Source organism: Manis pentadactyla, chromosome 17 (assembly GCF_030020395.1).
Source record: "Manis pentadactyla isolate mManPen7 chromosome 17, mManPen7.hap1, whole genome shotgun sequence".
NCBI lineage: Eukaryota > Metazoa > Chordata > Mammalia > Pholidota > Manidae > Manis > Manis pentadactyla.
This window is the reverse complement of record NC_080035.1, coordinates 65692470-65709342: the sequence shown is the minus strand read 5'-3', so window position 1 is coordinate 65709342 and position 16873 is coordinate 65692470. Positions and strand designations below refer to the sequence as shown.

The 16873-nt window shown below is 55.6% G+C and overlaps 1 protein-coding gene across 1 annotated transcript in view; it reads right to left on the bottom strand.

Annotated features, from left to right (window-relative positions):
* The window catches only part of ATP11A (ATPase phospholipid transporting 11A), a 104390-nt gene that overhangs the window by 47555 nt on the left and 39962 nt on the right, over positions 1–16873 (bottom strand). The window contains exon 2 of the mRNA XM_036904763.2: positions 4381–4503. Within this exon, the coding sequence (XP_036760658.1) occupies positions 4381–4503 (123 nt within the window). The remainder of the gene's footprint in view (positions 1–4380; positions 4504–16873) is intronic.

Sequence of the window (16873 nt, the reverse complement as noted above, 5' to 3'; positions counted from 1 at the left end):
AATTCTCCTTCATCCCTAGCTTATTGAGAGTTTTTATCATGAACGAGTGTTGCACACTAGATTTTCTCCAGTTGAGTGCAAGCACATTGAGAACCAAAGAGCAGCTGTCCTGGAGAGAAACGTTCTTGAGGGTAGAGAGCACGTAGCTGGATCTTTACCTCTGTTTCTCAATCAGAAAAAAAAAAAAATCCAAAAATACTAAAAGCAAAACAAAAAATAAGCCCAGCACCGACTGCCAGTAAAATACAGGCACTTTTTTCCCTGAAAACAAAACAAAACCATGATCTGAAGTCTTAATTTCCTACCCCTATCTTGGGACAATTTGGCTACTTTATGGAACTCTGAAAACATTTACTCTGTTATGCTGAAAAACACGGACTTTGGAGTCAGCCCTTCATTAAACACTGGTCCTGGCATCTGAAAATCGGCTAAGCTTTAGCAAATAGGAATGACAAAGACATAGAAATTCTACAGCCTGACAAACAGCACAAACAAATCAGTCTTTTTTGAGTTTTAAGATAATTTCCTCTTAAATGGGCCACAGTGGAAAGTCAGTTATTTCTACCAACTTTTAAAAGGAAATATTGAATTTTCAAATGAATGAATTATTCCTGAACAAAATGTCTAGTGCACTGGGTATAAACAGGCTCCTCGTCAAAACGATAAAAAAAAAATAAAAGGAAATCTTGAAAGAAATGTAGAAGTTGTTGATGTAACCACAGCATTTATGCCTCACTTCTGTGTCCAACCGTGGATCGTCTTTTATTCTTCATGTTTCTTTTCTAAGAGATGCTGATCCCAAAATGGAGCTGTCTTAAGGCCTTACCCCAGGAAGTCAACCTTATTTCCCGGCACCAGGCCAACATATTTACTACCCATTAGGTAATCGAGACATTTCCACAAATACCTGTAATACATTACTCAGTACAGAGTTGCGTTAACGGAAAAAAAACCCTCCCTAAAAGCCCTTCTTCTACCCACTAAAATACTTACAGATACAAATCACACGCTGCCTAGGATCTGCTTCAGATGCACGGGAACAACACGGGGTGCTGACACGCGGCCACCTGCTGCTCGAGGCCGGCACTGCGTGATGAGCCCACGGAGGTCTGCTGTGTGCTCTTTTTATATCGGTGAGAGATTCTATACAAAAGTTCTCATTCTATACATATAAAATGGAATAGGATGCCATCTTCTACAATCCTTCCAAACAGGGAGCCCAGAACTCTAAATGAATAACTGGTCTGTTTCCATTTTACCGTTACCTGTTCCCTCCCTTTCAGTTTCCCAAATTCTCATCTCCCAGGAAACCAGCACAGATTTGGAATTTAAAACCACTTAACTGATAACTTTTTTTCTCAGATACAGAAGGTCAGGCTGCAGTTTGGACACTATGTCTGCTAATCCCAAAATCACCGGAATACATTAGTACTGGTTGTTAACGTGGCCAAAAGATGGTTATTAATTCCTGATGATAAGTGAAAACCCAACGAGATAACTTCAACATTCATGACAGATCAGTACCATTGGATGCAATAAAATAAAAATTATGCCCAAATTCTGGATTACCAATGTTAGAAAATGACTGCATATCATCATGGACTGGCGAGTGAGGCAGGCTGGCACTGCAGACCCAGTTCTGGGCTCTGGGTCCGACGTGGGGCTCCGGGTCGGCTCGTCCCCTTCGTTCTGAGGCTCTGTCTCCTGGAACAGGCTGGGCTCAATAAGCAACAGGGCCTCTTGTGTTGACAGAGCTCAGAGGGCAGGGTGCACGTGGGGTCTACCCATACATGGAGGTAGTTATGTGTCGGTAACTTTCCCTTGCTGATCATCAAAAGCAATTTCTTGAAGGTATGGAGTGACAGAACAGCCCGAGTCTAATGTGTAATTCTGTGGCATCCTGAGGGTACAGCTGGGGCCACAGTCCTCTGTGCCCGAGTACCATCTGTGGAATTGGTGGGCCGCGCTCCACCATCCCCTCTCCAGGACTTGCCCACACAGTGGCTCCGGCAGGCCCAGGAGGGGCCCTGCATGTGGTCAGGATAAAGGAAGGGGTCGTGACGGGCAGTAATTTCTTGTTTATCCTTCCTTACCAGACCTTTGCCCAATGTGTCTCCCCTAAAGGAAACAAAACTCAAATTCCTTCACTTATCACCGGTTACAGCACTTCTGTGGAACAGGTCAGGAGTCTGAGATAATGGGATGGGAACCTTCCCTGCTGGTGCAGCTGTCACAGGGTCAGTGCCTCGGAGCCTCTGGTTTAATGAAATCAAACTTCCTGAGCACAGGCTTCTGTGCACATAAGTCAGCTGCTGTCTTTTAAGGTAGAAATAAAATTCACCTCCCAAGAAAACTGATACATTACCACAAACATATTCTCCAAACTGTTTGCAAACTTATGTGTGACAAATAAAATTGCATTTTCATACATCCTGAGCTGCTGTTCATTAAATCTAAGCATTACATGCTCCAGATTTGCATTCCAGGTGATCTAAAATCGATGCCATCGGCTCAGAGTCCGTCCTCGTCCTTCTGGGGGCCTCCACACCAAACCCGATTGATTAGCAAGAGGCGAGGCTGTGCGCGGTTCTTCCTTGATCACATGCCGTCATTGTCTGGGTCAGACATTGAGCCGCCGACCCACCTTCCCGAGGAATGATTGTCTGGCACAAACAAGCTGGCATGGATGGTGCCCGTCCCGCTCAGAGCCGAGTCAGTAGCTGAGCCCTTGACCCGGCACTTGACCCTGTTCTGTGGGCACCCGGTCCCACCACCTCCAGGCAGGATGTGGACTGAATGCTGTCGGTGCCCCTCCAGAGCTTCCTGCTGGGAAGGAGCAGCCAGGAGAGGCAGTTTGGGGAAGGCCCCCACCCCTACTGCTGTGTACACAGGGTTTCCTGGTCGGAGACCCCGGAGGCTTCTGGCCTCCTGTTTACCTGGACATCTGGGGACAGGAAGGTGCCTCTGCAGGGAGAGAAAGGTCTGCAGACCAGGGAAGAGAAAGGTGGTGGTTTGCAGGAGGAGGTGGGACAAGGCATCTCTGGATTGCTGCTGGCTAGGGGTGCGGGAATATTTGAGAGAAAAATATGAAAATTATAAATTGGCCCTAAAACCTGGGTCAGAGAACAAAGAGGTCAGGAGTGGGATTTAGAAACCAGGCTATCAGTTCTCTCTCCCAAAACGTCAATGGGGCTTTTAAAAACACAAGACACCCTCAGCTTCCATTTTATTCTGCCAAATGCACAGGAGGCACTTGCGTTCCCGGCTCCGATCCTCCCAGTGCTTGGCTTCAGAGGCTTCCTCTCACAGCCCTGTGCAGAGCTGCACACACAGCCTGCTGAGACTCCTCTTCTGGGCACACAGTGGGCTGGCAGAGTGCACAGCGGCACTGACCCTCCTCAGTGAGCTCTGATGACTGTCGGGTTACATGCTACACTGCAAAGACCTGCTCGGTTTATGTCTCCCTTTGCTTATCTGTCTGTGAGCAGGTTCCATGCTTACATGGCTGGGATTCTGTTTACAAGCAATTTGCTTACCCACATAGGTTTCCTCAAAGTTAAGTTACTGTTATTATTATCTTACACTGTAGTTTTCAAATAAAACAATTCCATTAACAAACTGCCTTGAAAAGCAGAGCTTTTCTCTTCTCAAGTATTCTCAAGAAGCGGGCTGCTGTCTGACAGCTCATGAAGAATTCAGTAGGTCTACTGCCCCATCCAGACAGAGCACACCGGCCGGGGCTCTAGCCTGATGCACACATCTATACGCCAGGGGCACTGGGCATGCGTGCAAACCTTCGTGGACACACACGTGCACCTAACAGGAGTTCTCCATACTCTGCAAAGCCAGCTGCTAATTCTCACCCTATGCTCAAGACCTGTTCACCGGGTCACTCTGTGTAGAACAGGCCTGCGTTCTGCTCTCCAGCCAACAGAAGCGAAGCTCTTCCTCCTGCCCTGAACTGACCGACCGACACGCTCTCGGTGTTTTTGTTTTACAAGGTGGCTGCACACAGGTCTCCTTTCACCAGTCACGTCTAGATTTGTCTCCATTTTACAGAGGAGGAATCTGGCCGGGGGCGGCTCACGACCAGCACACAGCCAGACAGCAGATAAGCACGGGGCAGTGGAAGGATATGAGCGTCCTAGGCTTCAAGTTGACGCTACCTCCATGATGTAATTAAAATGTGAAGAACATGTGTGTGACACCCTGGCAAGTCTTAACAGCACCGGGACACCCAGAGGTATGCTGGGCGCACCAGCCCCATGAGAACGGCTGCCACGGCCCTCGGCCAACACGGCGGTTCCGGGACCCGCCCTGGTGCAGCCATCAGCGCTTCCCAGGGGCATCTGAATGGGCGTCAACAAACAGACAGGTTACCTTGGAGGAGACGATTCTGTTGTCGGGGTACCTCTGTGGGATGTAGGCCTCAGCACCCGGCGGGGGTTCCCTGTGTCCCACGTAGATGGTCCTGCTGTCCACCCAGTTCTCCTCTCCGGCACACTGCGGCCGACAGGATGCGGTCAGTGCAGGCAGGACAGACCCGCGTTGAAAGCCCTCCCTGCGGCATTGGCTGTAAAGCTTCTGCAGATTGACTGACACGTGCCCGGCCAAGGGGACACCCTCCTGGGCTGAGTCCTCCCAACTCCCACCAGCCCCCAAGGAGATGGTCCAAGCGGCTGTCTGCAGCCCAGCGAGAGCTGCCGGTGTAGCCGGGACAGGGGACAGTCAGGGGACAGCACGGGGGTCTCACACAAACAGCAGCCAGTCTTCAGGCTGCCCAAGAGAATGGGCAACAACGGGAGGGAGGGTGGGGAACGGCCCTCAGTGAGGGGAGGGCGTAAGCTGAGCCCAGAGCGGAGCCGCTCGCCCCTTCAGCCTCGCCCTCAACGAGCTTTCCCGGAAGGCAGGAGGCTCGGGCCTGACTCGTGCTTGCACTGTTCACGAGAACTAAGATCCGAGGCATCGAGCAGGCTCTTCTCACTACAAGAATCTCTCAGCCAGACCCGGTGCTGTTGGCACTGAGGGATAAGACACGGCAGCTACTGGCTGGAGGCTAAGAGCTCCAGCAGCGGCCCTGCCCTGGGGCCCCCACCCCCCACCCCCCAGGCAAGCATCCTGACCTGAAGCCCCAGCCCCCCGGACCGGCATCCCGACCCGGGGCCCCCGCCCCCCAGACCGGCATCCTGACCCGAAGCCCCAGCCCCCTGGACCAGCATCCTGACCTGGGTCCCCCACCCCCCGGACCGGCATCCTGACCTGGGTCCCCCACCCCCTGGACCGGCATCCCGACCCGGGGCCCCCGCCCCCCAGACCGGCATCCTGACCTGAAGCCCCAGCCCCCCGGACCGGCATCCCGACCCAGGGCCCCCGCCCCCCAGACCAGCATCCTGACCTGAAGCCCCAGCCCCCCGGACCGGCATCCCGACCCGGGGCCCCCGCCCCCCAGACCAGCATCCTGACCTGAAGCCCCAGTCCCCCGGACCGGCATCCCGACCCGGGGCCCCCGCCCCCCAGACCGGCATCCTGACCCGAAGCCCCAGCCCCCTGGACCGGCATCCTGACCTGGGTCCCCCACCCCCCGGACCGGCATCCTGACCTGGGTCCCCCACCCCCCAGGCAAGCATCCTGACCTGGGTCCCCCGACCCCTGGATCGGCATCCTGACCTGAAGCCCCAGCCCCCCGAACCGGCATCCTGACCTGAAGCCCCGGCCCCCCAGACTGGCGTCCCGACCTCGGTCCCCCGCCCCCCAGGCAAGCACCCTGGGCTGGGGCTGCTCCCTCCCACCTCTGCCCCGGCTCCTGGGCGGGACCTCTGGAGGTGGTGGCTTGTCTAGGTGATGAGCAGGCAACTGAAACCCTCAGTGGAGAGAAGTCGGAGGCCCGGGGAGGAGGGCTGACCCAACACCCGGCTCACGGTCCTGAGCCGCCGGGCCAGTCTGATGAGCCCCGGCTGCGCGGCACTGAGTGGGTTCCCAGAAGCTCCCCCGGCGTCACCGGGGCCAAAGGAGGCGACGCAGGCAAGCGCGGCAGGATGCCAGCCGGGGGCTCATCTCCCACCACCCCGCGTCCACCTCCGCGGCTCAGGCCCCTGGCCCTCTGAGCCACGCAGACAGGGAGGCACAGCCACGTGGCGACCCTATCTGAGGCCACGCCGTCCCGGCTCCGCTCATCTGCAGGGCAGGGGCACACGTCTTTCCAGGTGCGCCCACTCCACGTTGCCTGCAGCAGCTGCCGGACGTCAGTTCTTAGAAAGGCCCCTCCGCCCTCGATCAGGGCCCCTCCGCACACGGTGCAGGCCCACACAGTCTCTGTCACCACCGTGTTTTCGGGGACACGTGGGGAGGTGGAAAGGGCACGAGAGCCCTGACGGAGCAGGTGTGGCAGCTGCCGGCCCGGGTGTGAGCAGGGGACTTCCTCTGGCCACGGAGCTGGGATGCGGCCCTCAGGGGCTGCTGCCCACAGAGCAGGGTGACCCTGCAGGACAGGCCACCATCCCTGCTGACACCAGGACTCCCTCACCACCCTGGCGCCCTCCCTGCCACCTTCCCAGCGTGGGTGAGCCTGCCAGGACGGGATGTTGACTTTAAAACTTGAAGAGCTTCCCAAACAAATCTCTCAGAGTGAAAGTTAAGAAAACAGAAAAGGTCCCTGGTTTCCTTCATTTCTCAGAACACAGCCAGACGGGCGCTTCTCATTCCTGCGGATTCAGGGAGTTGTGTGGAGAACAATACATGCTAAATGAGCCGGATGAGGAAAGAAAAGCATAAAATACAACGTTCAATACAAAAGTGAAAACTCTGAAAACCCTGCTCTTAAATTTCAAAGCCAGCAGCTGGCTGTCAGCCCCGACACGACTCCGGAAGCACACATCTTCCTACGAGCCACTGCCAGCCAGGGACAGAGTGGACCCATCCCTGACCTTGACCCTGACCCTCACCCGGACCCAGTGAGGGACAGAGTGGACCTGTCTTGACCCTGACCTTGACCCTGACCCTGACCCTGACCCAGCTGGGGACAGAGAGGACCCGCCCCTGACCTTGACCCTGACCCAGCAAGGGACAGAGTGGACCTGTCTTGACCCTGACCCTGACACAGCCGGGGAGAGAGAGGACCCATCTGACCCTGACCCTGACCCAGCAGGGACAGAGAGGACCCGTCCCTGACCTGACCCTCAGCACTGCCTCCTGGATGCTTGTTGTCCTCACATGACCACTGACACCCCAAACACTCCATGGCACGGGGCCTGGGGAAGGTCCAAGCACTGCTCAGGCCTGGGACACGGTCAGAAAATGAGCTGAGCACCTGCCTGCAGCGGGACCTGCCTGGGCCACCACAGGACGCTGCTTCGGGGTGAGCCACTACCCGGAGGAAGGCTACCTTTAGGCTGTTCCCCAGGGGAGAGATGGAAGAACTGCCACGTGTTTCCAAAAGGCTCTGTTCCTGCTGACCAGTCAGCTCGCTGCACAGACACCACACGTTATGCCTCCACCTGACTGTGCTCACTGCTCAGCCAGGACAGAGGACTCGGTTACTGGCAGCCGCAGGTTAAAACCACGTGAGCCAATGTCTTATTCTCTGCACAAATGTTTGATTCTAATGAGGCTGAAAGAAGCATCCCACAGGTGTGGGGCACACGACAAGCAGGTCAGCCCTGGAGAACGCGGGCATCACTGGCGTGATTGCAGTCATGCCCACACAGCCACACGCCGGTCCTGCTCTGCGACATAGATGAGTAACTGGACGTTTCTGTGTCGAACTTCATCAGTATAATGGGGAGGCTTTAGTTTAGATACAGTTCATGACCCTCCCAGCTCTGTACACTCAGCAATAAAACAAACTCACTAGCTCCGGCTGCACAGTTTCTTTGCCCAGCCAGTCCTGACCCACACGTCAGCTGTACAGATTCAGACCAAAGGGAAGTTATGCCACATGGAGTTCTAAGAACAAAGCTGTGGGATTCACAAAATCTCTGGAGGGCAGGGGACGGACACCAGCCTCTCTTGCTTGGTATCTTAGGACCGGTGACACTGCCAAGCAGTCTGTGACCACACCCTGGGGCCAGAGACCCTCAGCAGCAGGCAGAGCAAGCATGGAGCCTCTGTCCATCCCTTCTAGAAACTCTACTGAAAGTTCAAGGAAGTGCATCAGTTACAGGGCGCTGAGGACACAGCCTGAGAGAAAGGTTTTCTGAGGAAGACAGACAAAGCCCTGAGACGCACAGCCCCTGATCCTGTCCCTGTGCTGACCTGGGGAAGGAACCAGGCCCACGGGGCCAGGAGTGCCTAGTGAGAGGGCACAAGTGCAGGAGGAGGCCCACCCGCCATCTCCTCCCGGACGACGGAGGGACAGGCGTCGCCACTCAGGTCCGGCCTCAACCCCGCGTGCTCCCCGCGTGGTTAAGGAATGGAGACTCCTGAACACAAGGCCCGGTGGCCCCGAGTCCTCAGCTGAACCTCCTGGGACATCCCCATGGCGGCCCCACACCCCTCATTCTGGGAAAACAATCATGGAGAGCGAATGATCCCAACGGGACCCCAGCATGACTGGTCAGACTTGTCTCTCTGAGAACGGAGTGCAGGGACATCACCAGATTCCAGGGCTGGAAGGGACCCCGTGGTCCACGCATCGCCCACTACATGTTCCAGAGCAGGAATCCGGCAGCGGGCCTAGGGGCAAGCTCACCTCCGACCTGGCCCCTGGCCCACCACACCGGCTCTTCCATGTCGCCAGAGGGGCCTCCTTCCTGTCACCCTTACAAATCTGTCAGCTCTGGGTGCAGACCATCGGAAGGTGTCCCCAGAGGCCAATGTCTAAGAATGCTGAAGGGCAGTGTACCCCAGCGGGGGCTTCCCCACAACACCCCTTCCGGTTGGTCTAGTAGTTCCTGGTACAAAATGAAGCTCCGAGGTTCAGGGACGGCCAGGACTCGGCATGCGCATCAAGGACCTGCCCTGAAACAAGTCTGCAGGTGGAGAGACTGAGTCATGACTCAGGTCTGCAAGTCCGCTGGGGGCCAAGACTCACCTCGGAAGGGCCCTCTCAGAGCTCTGCTCCCAGACGCCCGCGAGGTCCCGCGCGCCCAGCTCCCTGGGAGCACCGAGATCCTGAGCCCCGAACTTCTTGCTGCCGTGCAGCCCTCGAAAGGGAAGAAGTTGGAAACTGCTGCTTATCTCCCAGTGCCTCATGCACCAATCATGCTTTTCAGCAGACTCAGCAGAGCTGAACGTTGTCTGGTGTCTGACAGGCCTAGAGCCGTGCCAAAAAAAGGTTTAAACTACAGAGAAAAGGCCATGGGCAAGCCTCATGCTCTGCACACAAGGAAGGGGCCCCCAGGGTGGGCCCGTGTGTCCCGTGCCCAAGACGCAGGCGCTGTGCAGGCAGGGGAGGGGGTCCCGGGCGTCCACGGTGCATGCCCGTCCGCTGCTGCACCAGGACAGCAGTGCCCGCATTCGAGGTTCCACCAGAAAGCGGCCGGCCGGCTGGCCGGCAGCGGGTCACACATCTACCAGCTGTGCCTCAGCTCTGCTAGGATTTGAGGCATGGCAGCCTGGTGTTAAAGTCAGAAAGTACACAAAGACGAAAGAGATTCTTAAAAATATGTGAAAATCAGTTTCAGCCAGTGTTAGCCACCTATTGGAAGTTTTGACTGTCAGCTGAAACAACGCCTATTCGCTGAATCATACCGCGGCCGGAACACAGGCATGGGGCCTAGCTGCCCACTCCCAGGTCAATGCTTAGTGGCGGTTCCTCCAAGACCATTTTTCAAATTTATGGGGATCCAGTGACACAGCATTTCCTCGTTCTGGTGTCTATTTACAGCTTTAAAGGCATTTCCTGCTGCATGGGCAAGGAGAGAAGCCCAGGGCCTCGGGGTCTCTGCACACAGCATCTTCCTGGCGTGCGCTCCTGTGAGGCGACGGGGTGCTGGCCCCCGTCCTCGACGCCCATCCCGGGGTCTGCAAGGCGGCATCCGCGCCTGCTCCTGTCGGCCCCACTCAGGCACAATGGTTAACACAGTGCTCCCCCGACACACCAGGTTTCCGGGCGGCCTACCGTCGGGGCTGACCTTGAGGCTCTGAGGTCTCCAGGGGGACCCCAGATGCCCTCTGCACTGGCGGGGGCTCCCCACCTCCTGTTACAGGCAGCGGCATGCCTGGCTTCACCTCCCCAGACAAGCTGGGCCTCTGCAAGGCTCTCATGGCATCTTTTTGTCATAAATATATTTTTAAAGCAAAACCATTCGGATCACCCAGTGCCACAGACGGACCACACCATCTGGAAAATGCTGACAACCAGCTGACCTAAACCGTAATTTACTGGATCCAGAGTCAAATAAAAATATAAATTCTAAGTACACATGACTTCTGGCCTGCTCTCAACTCACCTAACTCAGACAGTTCTAGGCAGCAGAAAGACACTCAGGGCTTTGTCAAGAGCTCATGGCGTGGGGTGCAGAGGCAGGGGGTGCTCCCCCGAAGGCCGGACATGCAGGGTGGGGAGGAAGCACTGACCTGCACCCTGGTTCTTGGGGACACGATGCAGCACGACCCCGAGGGCGAGGGTAAGCAGCATCCGGGACACGGGCGGGCAGGAAGGCGGCACTTGGCGTGGTGAGTCAGTTGGCAGCAGAGACGCTCCAAGAATCAGGGGCCACACCCAGCTCTTCAGGAGGCCGCGAGAACCACCACCAGGCAGGCAGTCACATGACGGCCACAGGACCTCACGCTGATATCCCGCTGTGGTGTCTCCCCTTGAGAAGAACTGGCCGGAAAGCCGAGCAAACTTCCCCAATTCACTAACAGAAACATGTTGGTACACAGGCAGGGTTTTAACATCTGAAATTATACACCTTCAGCAGCAGCGTGGGCACATTTTCTAAATATTGATACATTTCTAACGAAGGCAGTGCATGGCTGAGTCAGGAATTAGAGCGTTGTGTTTAGTGCAAACACCGACAAACCGGGTAACAACACAGCTTCAGCAATCACAGGGTGGCCGGACGGCCCCAGCCTGCAGGCGGGCTGTCTGAGACCCGGCACCAGTCTCTGAAGCCCTGATGCAAAGATGCTGTCATGGGGGGAAAACTGCTCTGCAAAATGAGGCCTACCCGCCCGAGGCCTGGGCCTTGGGGCCGGGAGGGTGACCAGGACAGGCCTCCGCAGCCCTGAGACGAGGCTGAGCAGCGGGCGCAGCAACCAGAAGGGGGGCTGGGCATGCAGTGGGGAACAGGCCCCCGTGGGGCGGAGACGGTGCCCAGGGCCAGAGGGCAGGGAAGGTGCTGCCCTTCAGGACAGAGCCTCAGAGTGCAGCCCGCCTCAGCCCCAGCCCCTGCCCCCGCCCCCAGCTAACAGCGAGCCGAAGGGCAGAGGTCAGGCGGAGTCACAGCGAACCTCGGCCAGAGTCCTTGTTCATCCTGGTGCCGCAGCGGCCTGGAAACACTTCCAGGCTGAGATTTCCCCAAGTCCTCCTGGATACTGACAAGATACACCCCTCTCCAAAGCCACCCCGGCTTCACCCCAGGGGTGGTTCCCTGCGTGTGCTGCTCCTCGCTGCGCACCTTACGACCCTGCTGCCCCATGATCTAACTTTCCTACTTGAGACACCGTCCAGGAGGTGTGAGTTAGCCACTTCCAGGAAGGAAAGGTGTCCCCCTGTCCCTCTCCCACTCCTGTACCCCGACTCAGAAGATGGGGAGTCCGGTAGTTGTGACGGAATCTGTCTGGGGACCGGCTCAGGGGTGGGGGACGTGATGCGGGGCGTCTGCTTTGCTGTGTGTGCTCCCTGCCCACTGGCTCATGGGGACACAAGGGGCCTGCCTGGACACCCCATGTGCCTGGGTGTCCCATAAAGGGACACCAGCCCAGGCTGCGAGGACACCCGGGCGCTCCCAGAGGGCCCAGGCCCTCAGAGCTGCTTCCACAAGGATGGGTAGGTGCCCCTGGATGTTTCCCGCTGGAGGAAATCACAGGAACCTGAGCATGGAATCCAGCGCTCCAACCTGGGTGGAAATGAGCCAGGCACTTGTCCACGAATTCACCTCTGGTTTACGGCAGTGAAACATGCTTCTTAGGGAATGTTTTGACTAATACAGCCGGTAACACCTCAAGATGAGAATCATGCTGTAGGCAGAAGGGCTTCTGCCGCTGTTTGTAACAAATATGAAGATGTGTCAAAACAGTATGCTGCCGTCCGGAAACACACACAGGAGAATGGCTGGAGAAAAGCAGCCTGGACAGATGACTGCAGGGAGACCCTCGCCCCGTCCTCCCCAAGCAACTCGGCCTGAGCGCTGGTCCAGAGCGGCGGCAGAGCAGAACAGGGCCCACCGGAGGGGAGGGGAGCCACACAGCCCACAGCCGCTGGTCAGTCGCAAGCGTGGGGCTGGCACCCACCCGTTGTTGCTCCTGTTCCTAAGTGATTCTCATGATTTGGTTCTTGCATTTAACTTACAACTCCCTGAGTGAGTGGCTGTGTCTCCTAATTTTTGGCGTCTCCCCAATGATGATAAAAACGGTTTCCACAATACACACCTTACATTTAAAAGTACATAGACTCTGCTGAATTATTATTTTTTTGCTGTGTGCAGAATGGCTGTTGAAGTTGTTACTATAAAATGGTGCATAATGCAGAATGATTTCATTTCTCTCTTAAGAAGCTACCAAAGTGGGGACTCGACAAAGATTGGTGGTGCCACCTCTTTCTAACTCCCAGTTTGCAAGCAGCTCATGCTGGTGAGGATGGAAATTATGCAGTTTGTCGTTCTGCAATTCCAAACCCAACCGTCCCCTCTGTGAGCTGCGAGACTATGCCTGGAATGGGAGCCCAGCTGGGATGCGATGGAATACCCCACTGGAAAAACACAGGGAAAACACCTCATAAGAGCTCAGACTCTCCTAAGAACCAAGCCTTTGATGGTGTTGCCAGTCTCGGCAAGGGAGGGCTGCAGGTGGGTGAGCTGAGAGCGGGGTGACGATGGGGTCTGGGCTAAATCAGGGGACTGCTTCCTTCCAGGCTGCCAAGTGTTACACCGTGAGCATTTGTAAACAAACACTTTCTGCTCCTGGTATTTTGAGTTTTATGATCTGAATCAAATCATTCCAGGGAATCTGCCAGTTGAGCAAAAATGGGTGTGGCGGTCACCGCCCACATGTTCTACAGACAAGGACACAAAGATAAGTCAGACCCACCTTATCCCACAGGGATAAGGTTATACCCGCAAAAACCTGTCCTGGTCTCCTCTTACCTTCAGGTAACCGAACTGCTGAACGGCTGAACGGCATCCCAGAGGCTTCATCCCAATCACCCGGGAACGAGAGCTAAGCCTGAGGACCCCACCGGAGGCGTGCCGGCTCTGTGCAGGGTGGCGCGGTGGCCTGTCACGGGGCAGCTCCCTCCGCCCTCACCAAGGACAGCCCTCCAACCCACAACTGCAGAAAGTGCCCCATAGCTTCAGCAACAGCGAGAGAAAGCCCCCCTGGAGGAGGGGGCGGGGCCACACCTCTGCAGCGGTGTGTCAGCCCCACATGCACAGTAAACCACCAGGGCCCGCAAGGTTCCCACGCATTTACTTTTTATGGTTATACTTTCTTTAAATGAAGGGGAGTTCCTAGGAGCCTCCCACGTCTCCGTGCACGTGATCTGAGGATGGTGACTGCGCGGTCCTGGAGGAGGCCCCTCACAGCCCTGTCCTTCCCTGACTGGCCAACTTGGCAGCAATCCTGAACTTGGGCTTCATATCATCTGCCCATTAATTCTGTCAGGTTCTCTTTTTCCCACAGACCCACAGAAGTGCCCCACGGGGGAGGGCACCGGGGCGGGTAAGGTGGGGCCCGCTCCTCGTCAGTCAGACACCCTGTCAGTATTCAGTGTCTTATCACAGAGTTCTGCACCTGGTACAGCTTTACCAGTCCTTCCAAAAACACACCTCCACCTTGATGTTTTTAAAGGAAATGCCACTTGACTTCAGCCCCTAAGCAGATTAAGTGTATGATTGACCAGAGAGGGTGACGACCCCACCCCCTGATTTGACAAGAGGAAGATACAGTCCCAGCAAGACAAAGGGGCCTGCCCAACCCAGGGCTCTGGTGCCTGGCCTCAGTGGTCAGAACCCTGGTGGAGGGTCAGGCGTGCAGGGCCAGCTGGTCAGGACCAGCAGCCCTGACATCAGATTCCAAGGAGTCAAGCTGTGGATGAATAAATAATCAGGGGAGAATGAAAAGGTTCGTAAGTGTCAGTTTTTATGATGTCCTGATCACAGGATCAAATTCAGTGCTGGTCTCTATCTTCCTTCCGGGTCAGAAACGCAAATACCCACAGGGGCAGGGTGAGGAGGGGGCTCTAGGAACAGGCTCCCGTCCATGCCACAGGGCCACCAGCTGGGCCAAAGGGTCTCAGGGCTGTTCTCAAAGCCCAGCTTGAATGAGCCCACACACCTGGCCTGTGGGCCACACCTGGCTGACGAGCCGGCCGTTCGTGCAATGCGTGCGATGTATGGGACCACTCCAGACCAAAAGCTACTAAGAAGACCCTGTGGGATGAACAAATAAAACATCTGCTACATAAAAAATTAACGTTCATCCTTCCCAGGCCAGCACATTTTAAACCTCAACTTGATTTTATCCTACTCATATCACAGCAATATTTACTGGTAGTGCTGTGGACACTCTGATCAAAACTTATCTTTTTTTAATAGAATAATTGGCATACGATATTGTATTGGTTTGGGGTATACAACAGTGATTTGATGTTTATACACATTACAAATCTCCCACCAGTGCAGTGACCATCACCACCCATGGTGTCACCCATCACTGGCTCTGTCCCCTATGCTGTGCTTTGCATCCCCATGACCGACTTCCTCCTCCTGACCTCCCGACCGCCCCCATGCCCCCTCCCCACTGTCTTAGCAAACGTGACTCAGTGCCCTGGAGCTCGGATTCTCTGAGCAGGAGGTGGGTCCATCCCAGCTCTGAACGTGTTATTTAATCTCTGCGTGAACTGAAAAAATTAGGCAAGTATGTTTACGTTTTGATAGGATGTTTGAAGAGGCGATACTGGAAGGGCAGCTTGCAGCCTTGCCGTGAAACAGCACTGGCGCCACGTGTGCACATTTCTACCTGAAAAGCCCTTTCTACTCACATCACCAAGAGCTCTGGGGACACTGAGCTGTGCCGCTGGCAGCGTGGAGTCCACCAGCCGCGTCCACCACCCCACTCAGTGCCCGGCACGCCATGGACGAAGATCCCCACGTGGGATGAGTGGGAGCACTGGGGCAGACCTGAGTCACCTTCTCTGATGTGACTCTCCAGAGTTCTAGGTAATTAGGGAAGTGACCTTTGTGCCCACCTTTTGGACTGTGTCTGTGCAAGAGGCTAAGAAACGAAACGGCTCGTGCTCTGGTCTCTAAACATGTAAAACAGTCGGGCACGGGGACAACACACAGCCCTTCCTCACAGTGAATGTGTGCGCCCTGCCCTCAAACCCAGGCCACGTCTGTCACTGAGGCCGTGGACGAGGCTCAAGGCTGCTCCCACCGAGCTGACGGCAGCAGGAACAGGGACAGTGTATCGGCCGCACAAGGGTTGTTTTCTGTTGTCTGCACCCTTTTAAGTGAAAAGCAACTCACATGAAAAATGCATATCCTGTTACAAAGCAGGTTCTCTAAGGGAATAAGGTCGCTTCTTCAATTACTGTGCCACCATTTGAGTAGGAATTTGCCATTTTGGATTGACGCCATCTGTCTGCTTGGCAAAACAGGAACAAAATGAAGTCACCCTATAAAAAAATAAGATGAAAGCTTCCAAGACAGGCTCCAGATAATGCAGGAAGCACCATGAACAGAGCAAAGACAATGCCCAGCGCTGACTCGCACATCTGCAACGACAGCAGGTGGCTGAGCTGCTCACGAACACACAGATACGGCTGATGTGTAAGTCCAGTGAATTGGTAGCATGGCCGGAGGCCGGCGTCCTGGCTGGAACCTGTCTTACTTGTCAGGAATCAGGGGCACACCTGCAGGAGGGGCACAAAGGTGCAGGCGGCCTTTAGAGCTTTCTCGGCCCGGGAGGTGTGGACCTTCCCTGGGCAGGGCACTGCCCTGCCCACAGGTGGTGGCTTCCCTGCCCTGCACCCTCATGGTGCCAAGAACACCCCACCCACTGTGACATCCAAAACTGCCCCGGACATCCTGTATGTCTGGGGGACAAACAGTTCCCAAGCGGAAGTCCCAACTCCACCAGGCAGGGGGTGGTGGATGTGAGAAGCTGGCCCCAGGGACCCCAGATGAGGGTGAATCCGCTCTAGCTGCACACTGTTGGCAAGCAGCCACCCAAGGAGAACCATGGGGAGTGGAGGGAAGTCCTGCAAAGTGCAGGCCTCTGTCCTGCCCGGCGAGGTGGGGGCTGCCCACTGTCACTGCCGAGGAGAAGCCTCACCTCTCCGGCAGTGAGCAGGGCACCCCTAGAGCGAGTCCCGCCCAAAGGGTCATCACATTTCCTACATGCAACTCTGTGCTCTCCACACCATCACACCTATGGATGGTAATTTAAGTAGGTATAATTTATATACATTAAAATCGGAATTTCAACAATTGTAATACACGTTTGCTATCAGTTTACTGTGGGTCCTGTGAGTCCACTGTCAGAAGGGGCTCCAGGGAGACCCCTTCACGCCGGCTGTCCCAGAAAAGGTCAGGTGTTGGCAGAGATGTGGGAAAACTGGAGGCCCCGCTTGGACGAGAGAAGGTGAACGGCCGGCAGTTCCTTAAGAAGCTAAACACAAAACACGACTCCTAAGTCACCACATGACCCAGCAACTGTACTGCCTGACATACCAGAACTGACACGTGTGTAGGCACGAAAACTTGGCCGC